The sequence below is a fragment of the Danio rerio genome, chromosome 4 (genome assembly GCF_052040795.2).
Source record: "Danio rerio strain M-AB ecotype USA chromosome 4, GRCz13ab, whole genome shotgun sequence".
In the NCBI taxonomy this organism is placed as follows: domain Eukaryota; kingdom Metazoa; phylum Chordata; class Actinopteri; order Cypriniformes; family Danionidae; genus Danio; species Danio rerio.
The window spans coordinates 25,849,717-25,857,500 of NC_141024.2; the positions used below are offsets into that span (position 1 = coordinate 25,849,717).

At 30.2% G+C, this 7,784-nt stretch overlaps 1 protein-coding gene across 10 annotated transcripts in view; it reads right to left on the reverse strand.

Annotated features, from left to right (window-relative positions):
• Positions 1–6,160: 6,160 nt before the first annotated feature.
• tmem110l (transmembrane protein 110, like) overlaps positions 6,161–7,784 on the reverse strand; it is a 211,658-nt gene continuing 210,034 nt past the window's right edge. For 9 of the 10 annotated variants that reach the window (XM_087246218.2, XM_087246221.2, XM_087246220.2 and 6 more), the window contains 2 exons: positions 6,808–6,888; positions 6,161–6,716 (listed from right to left, as the gene is read on the reverse strand). In XM_087246218.2, coding sequence (XP_087102344.1) covers positions 6,657–6,716; positions 6,808–6,888 — 141 coding nt within the window. In that variant the 3' untranslated portion in view covers positions 6,161–6,656. 10 annotated transcript variants of the gene reach the window in all.

A 7,784-nucleotide genomic window follows, 5' to 3' on the forward strand; every position in this document is an offset into this window, starting at 1 on the left:
ACAATTCTATATATATTAATATATCAGTAAAACATCAATAAATTTTTTTCATAGTGATTTAAAGTGTTTCAATTATGTTTGGAGACTCTTTTATCATATTATTAAATGTATTAAAATATAATTTTCACAATAAATAATTAATAATAAGATAATATTTACTATTTTGACTAATTTGTATGAATTTGTACAATCTTATTTGTACAATTTACATTGTAAAAAAAAAACCGGCATATTAAGGTAATCAGGTTTCAACTAATTTTTTAAGTTATACAAAGTTTAATCAAATATTTTTAGTCAGTTTGATTGAGCTGAGATGTCTCGAAACATTCATTTGAAAAAAATTTCATTCAACTAAAAAAAATAAGGCAGCACGATTTTTTTACAGTGTAGTATGATTTGCTTATCCCCCAACGATGGTTAGGTTTAGGGGCAGGGTTTGATGTCATGCCTCCTTTTTAAAATCATACATTTTTGTACGACTAAACTGATAAAACGTAAAATAGTTACGTTTTCTTGTGAAATCAGGCTGTTTTTTCCACACATTAAAAAAAATATATGAATAATATTTTGAAATAATTTGTGAGTGTTGATTATTGAATGTTGGTCAATATTAAAAAAAAATACATAAATAATTACCCGATAACCGATATGTAGGCCAACAATCTGTGCACGCAGAATTCCGCAGATTTTTAGCCCATCATTGGTTCTGTTTATTTACTTGTGTAAATGTGTATAAATTCATATTTTATTCAGCTTTTTAAAATAATTTCAGTAATATTATTAGCTAATAGGAAATATTTATATGATTTATTTACAATATAATTTGTACAGTAATATTTTCTGTCTTTTATTAGAGATATTATATGAGACTTGCTTTGTTTACCAAATAAAGTGGATCTAATTGGACTAGCATTGTAAACATTAAATACATGTTAAAAAGGGTATTACTTTTTATTTCATATATTAAGGTTTTTAGTAAAGAAACCCCAAAAATCATTCCGCATAAATCTGCAGATTTTTTCCAAAATTCTGCACAGAAATAGCAAAAAAAGTCCGCAGATTCCTTCTGGCCCTAAAATGGTACTGATACATTATGTTTTCACAGTTATAAAATTCTACTTTGTGTTACTTTATTTCTTAAACCAATATAAAATATAAATTTCTGAACTATATTACATAAAAAATATGATGGATATTTATAAATAATTAATAAAACTCTGAAACGAATGAACATAAACCAAAACACAGATACAGTTTTTACTTCTTAATCCAATGTAATACATTCTATGATGGCCTATCTTGTATGAAAAATATATCATTAAAGGGTTGAAATAATTCATGAAATATTTCTTATCATACTGGTTGATCAGAATATATTACCCAACAATCGATATGGTACCGATATTATCACAATATATCATTTTAAACACATCCTAAAAATCAGTCAGTAACACTTAAATATAATGGTCCATAGTTAATGTATTTACTAGCATGAACAAACTATTACTAACACATTTATTACATCTTTGTTAATGTAAGCTAAATAACGTTAGTTCATATTAACTCACAGTGCTTTATTGGTAACAAGCACAACTTTGGAGCTTAATAATTCATTAGTAAATGTTGAACTATGATTAATAAATGCTTCACAAGATTATTCATACTACATACATTAACTAATGAACCATTATTTTTAAGGTGTCACTAATCAGTCTGTAAATACACATTTGTATCCTCATGATTCAATATTTTGATAAAAAAAGTTTGGCAATAACTGATCAAAATAATTTTTTATGCAAAAAAGTGTATTATTTTATTATTAATTTCTTTTAAGTTATCGGAACACATTACTGACTTTTTATTGTGTCACTAGAATACTTTTTGTTTATTTTGAGTTCTTATTTGTTTATATGTATTTAAAATTAATTAATAAACAATAAGAATATTTTAAATTAAACTGAGCTTAAATTACAAGTTCTTTAAAATTTGACAGTAAATTCTATTAACCTCCCTTCCTCCCCCTGTTTGCAAATTTTTTAGTGGGTGATTATTGCAGCAATAAGAAATAAACATGGTTAATTACACGAACCGCGAACGTACAAATGCGTGTTAAAGATCCATATCATCTGAGAACAGTGTTATCTCTACCTGATTTGACTGATGTCTGGATAAGGATGAGAAGTTTGGCCCCTGTCATCAGTCTGGGGTCAGATGGTCACCATGATCCTCCCAGTCCAGGTGTTCTTAGTTTGCTTTAACTCAAACAGACTTTTTTGTCACAAAAATGGGGCTTGCTGTGCTTACTGTGGTTATAACAATAGTCAATATGCTGGTTTTCACACACACTGATTGACACTTATATATATTATTTTTATTTTATTATTATTTTTTATTTACAGTGGGTACGCAAAGTAGTCAGACACCCTTAAATTTTTCTCTCTTTGTTAAATTGACACCCCAAATTGACAAAAGAAAAAAAAAACATTATTGTTGACATTTTTGCAGATTTATAAAAAAGAAAAACTGAAATATCTGTTTGAAATATCAGTCTAAATACTTTCTATACACACTGTATACATAATAAAAAGAAACATTACATCTAACCTAATTGTGCTTCTCAATGAATGCGTACAACGAAAAAACAAGACTGGTCATGATGTTTCTACTTACCCTAATTCCAAAAAAAAAAAAAAAGTTTAAAAAGTGCAATGAAATCAAAAAATTGTGATTTGTTAAAGGGATAGTTCACACAAAAATGAAAATCAATTACTCACCCATCCAAACCCGTTTGAGTTTCTTCCTTCTGTTGAACACAAAGTAAGATATACTGCAAAACGTTGGTGGAAAAAATGTGCATCAAAAAAAAATGTAAATATGACTTTGTTCATCTTGATCTCCCACGCCAGATTAGTGTGTGTGTTTATTATGGACAATATGATGCAGAATTAAGTACGATTGCACATAGTAAACTCACCCTCATATGTGTGACGAGAAATGTTATGCTATTTATTTACAACCATTAGGAACTACCAACATAGTGGCTATTCATCTTACATGAATACAATCTTACAATTTTACATAAATCACCATCAAAACCAATATAATTAAACTTGAAACATTTTGAAATTTGAATGTGATTGAACTGAATGTCTCTGGAAAGTTGTTGCATATGGAGGATGAGGGAGCTCTCAGATTTCATTCATTGTTCTGGGAACAAAAGTCCCAGAAAAATGGAATACCTTCCATAGTATGCGAGTAATTAATAAAATAATTTTTGGCCGAACAAAAATATCCCTGTCGCCCGACTATTTTGAAGTCTGTTGTAGCTATTGGTATATTAATAGGTCCACATTTACAGAATACATTTTAACAATTTTGTTAATGAAATAAATGTTAAAGAAAATTAGCATATTTTTATATTGTATCCCACATGTTTGGAAATCGGTGTTGTAGTACGTTGCTTTCTTTTAACGAAATCCTTCTAGATTATCTTTTTTTTTTTTCTTTTAGTATTTTTAGCCTTTCACGACTTACGTTTGTAAAAAAAAAAAAAAAAGGCTCAGTCAAACTCTGGGTTTATTTTTTTTATTGTTTTTTACATCGTAAAAAAGCATCAAGAGAATATTTTTCAATATCAAAAATGTTTCCTGAAACATGTTGAAGAAACGACATGTGCGAACTGAATTTTATCAATTTAAAAGACAAAACTTGACAATTCCTGTCAACATATACACTTCTTAAGTAAAATTGGTTATCAGAATATGTGCACGATGTTGCAGCCGTAAAAAAATTAAAACTATTATACCAAAATGGAATAAGGTACATTCTTCAAACATTAAAGGTTAAAATTAATGCAATCTCATGGGAACACACAACTTTTGATTTAGCAACTAATTCCAACGCTATCTCAAGCCAATTCGTCATTTTTGATTTAATGGCTAATTTGTATAAATTTATGCGATGTCCTTCATACATTTTAGTACAATTTGCTCATCACACAATAATGATTGGGTTTAGGGGTGAAGTTTGGTGCCATGTCTACTTTTAAAAAATCTTACATTTTCATATGACTGATATTAGCCACTAAACTGACAAAACGTAAAATAGTTAAGTTTTCTTGTGAGATAATGTTAGCTAATTCATATGAATTTGTCCAACCTCATTTGTACATTTTATTACAGTTTGCTCATCCACCAATGATGTTGAGTTAGGGTTTGGGGACATGCCTCCTTTTAAAAATTGTTGTTTATATGAATAAAATCATATAAATTAGCCAAATTTTTTGGCAGTATGTAAAAAAAGTTATGTTTTCTTTTTAGATGAGGCTGGTTTATTCAACACTGAATATAAAAGTATATTCACACACACATTGCAAATAAAAAATAGTTTTCCCCCTGGAAAATAACAATTTGATCGGAATAACAAAAGTTTTCATTTGCTGTGATTGAAAACTACACTTTTTCTACAAAATGTTGATCACTTAACTATTTAGAAGTAAAAACTTTGGTATTATGTCTAAAAAAGTGTAAAGTATATAAGCATGTCTTAAAACATGGCACCTTGTTTTTTTTGGCGGGAAAATAAAGAACTAAAACATGTTTTATTTAAATAGTTTTTGATCAATAGTTTATAGAACAAACATTCTGTCATAAATCAGTAATTATTTGTCTTTATGAACTTTTGTATGCTTTCAATCGCTGAATAAACATGAAATCTGGCCTGTTTTCGACTGCAGTGAGTTGAGGTGTTCTTCACAGCTAACACAAGCTCTTTAGTCTACAGTTGAAGAGTGTGAATGTCTATAATCAGGAGAAACTCCTCTCTAATCTTCTTTACTTTGAAATTAACTTCTCAGAAGTATGAACTGAGAATGTTTGCCTTTAAGAACTCCAATGCTATTTATTATCTTCTGCTGCTTTTACATTAACATACAAATTATCTAAAAAGTAAGTCACTGTCTCACTTCTCTCTCTCAACTCTTATATTTGGCTCTGAATGAGTTTCAGGTTACAGCAAAATGTATAACTTAGGTTTAGGCTTGTCAAATGCTGACCATTTAACCACATATTTAATTTACTAAATCTACAAGTAATACTAACACATTTTAAACATACAGAATTTCCATGCAGTTTCTTAATATATAGTCTTTCTTAAAATGGTCTCATATGCAATATGAGCTGTCAGTGTCATAACAGAATAAAGAAATGGAGGTTTAGATATGGAATTTCAAATTGCATTTGTTTCAAATGTTAAATCAGATCCTAAATCTACTAAGCTGCCAAACTAGACAGGATTTCCTCACTGAACATTGTTCTCAGAATGTTCAGAATATTAACAAAAATATAACCCGGATTTACCAAAAAAAACAAACAAACAAACAAACAAACAAACAAACAAAGAACAACAAATAAAATAAAACCAACAACAAAAATATTTCTTTTAGTAAATTTTCAGAACATTATGATGGCAGAGAACTATAGAAGCACATTGCTCTAACTGAAAAAAGGTAATCTCAAAATAGTTTATGAATCTTCAATTCTGACTTCTTTACTCATAACAATTTTGAAATTTAAACTTAATCTTTTACAAAGTTTAATTCTTAAAGAAAAGTAAGAAAAACAGAGTTATAAAGCCAGAATTGACTTCTAAATTCTCTTTTGCATATTTATAAAATGCAATTCTGGTTTCTTTACAAACAACTTCTATTCTACAAAGTTCTCAAAGAAAAATTAGAATTGCAAGTCTATTGCTGGGAAGAAAAGTCTAAATTGTGACATATAAAAGTCTAAATGAATATAATATATTTCTGACAATTGTTAATTCACGTCTCTGATTTTGACGCACAATTACGAGAAATGTAATTAATTTCAAGCAATTCTATCCAAAACATTTTTTTCATTCCAACTTTAAGAAAAAGGTCAGGACTGCAAGCTGATATAATATACGAACCCATAAGAATTGCGAGATCTGAGTGTGTAATTACAGGAGAAATGATGCAAATTACTTTTTTGACTTTTTAATCAGAGGCAGAAACAAGCTCCCATAAATAACATATTTAAAAGAATATGTTCTTTGTACGTTTGGTGTGATGTACAAAAAATAAACTGGACCATTATTTGTTCATCATAGGCACGAGTCCAACACAAAGACTACTAAAAAGTACTATGATACTTTTATTCTTATGTTGCGTTTAATATAAAGTCGCAAGTAAAAATATTACAATTATTCGAATATTCGACTACAGTGTGTCCCACTCACACCACAAGATGGCGCCATGACTTAACTAAATCATTTGGCAAATTCAAGAATTAAACTTTAAACATTAAATTTTTCCCAAAATGTTTATAGCAATGCTAATTCGAAGAGAAACATTGATACAAACCACACTTATAACCCACATAACATATATTGCACGTCCATACAATTTCCGCAGCAAAATATATTAAAGTAACATTTCACACTGAGCTAACATGTCAGATGTCCCACTGAGATTGGCATTCCAGACTTTTCACGTAGGAGACGGAAGTTTCGAGCTGTCTGGAACATAGTATTAGTATTTTGCCATTGTGTTGTTAGCTTAGCATCATGCTAACAACAAACAACTGGAGTCCTGTTTCATAAATAGGTCTATTTGTGTGGTTGCGTTGAGATTCCACCTAATTAAAGGTCCAAATCCATTCTTTCCTAATCAGGAAGCCGCCTTCGAAGGTAGTTGCCTATATAGGGAGTAAAACAAAGCAGCTCACTGGCTTTAGCGATTTAGAAGTAAACTATACTTCCAAAAGTGTGTTAAACCTCCATGCTGACTCGTATTAAGGCTTCTTCTGTTGTGACGTGATCTTCCTCTTCAGAACACACCGCTGCTTCATCATCTTTCTTTAGCAGCACCTACACAAACACACAAACATAGTATGAGGTCAATCGAAAAAGCCTGAACAGATCTTACACGTGATCCTTTTCCTATTCATGTGTTTGGAAAAAATTAAAGTGACATAAAACAATAATTAGTCAGCTGAATTAGGCTACTTTTATACAGTGGAAATTAAAATTAGAGAACAACATCATTACTTCTTAAGGTTTAAGCAGATTTTCTAAGCAGGTTTTTCTGATCAAAGTTACATTCTTTCAGCAATAGCAAGAAAAAGTGGTCGCTCCAAAACTGTGACTTCTAAAATACTGCATCTTTACATTGTCATTAAATCATTCATGTTCCCCAAAAAGAATGGTGGTCCTTAAAAACAAATGAGAGAAAATAATAATGCAGAGAATTTCAAGGGTTAATCAATTGCCTAAGATGGCAGACAAAGAAGTTACATTGGTTTTCAGTAGCTCCCATACCAATCAGCTAATTACTCGACATTATTCGACACAACCCCATGGTTTTGGTTGTGATTTGGCAACAATCTTTTTTGGTAATAGTGCCGAGAAACTCTACCCCAACCTTGTCAGAGGACTCACCTTAACCTAAATTTTGGCCCTTCTCCCCCCAAATAAAAGAGCCACAATAGAGAATAAGAGGTTGCCAATCCATGACCTAAACATTGTGACGGCAAAATTAGTGGTGATGATGAGTTAAGCCTTGCCATGGTGAAAGTGTTTGACACATGACGGAGATGATTATGAAAACTATAGACACCAACCTTGAGCCTTTAGGCAAGATTAGGCAACAACAAGAATATCACTTCAGCGGTTAGTGATGAGTGTGAAACCCTGTGTTTTAATCTTGTAAAGTCAATGTATAGAGCTCTAATATGGTGCTGATTCTTAACATAGTGTTTCAATGT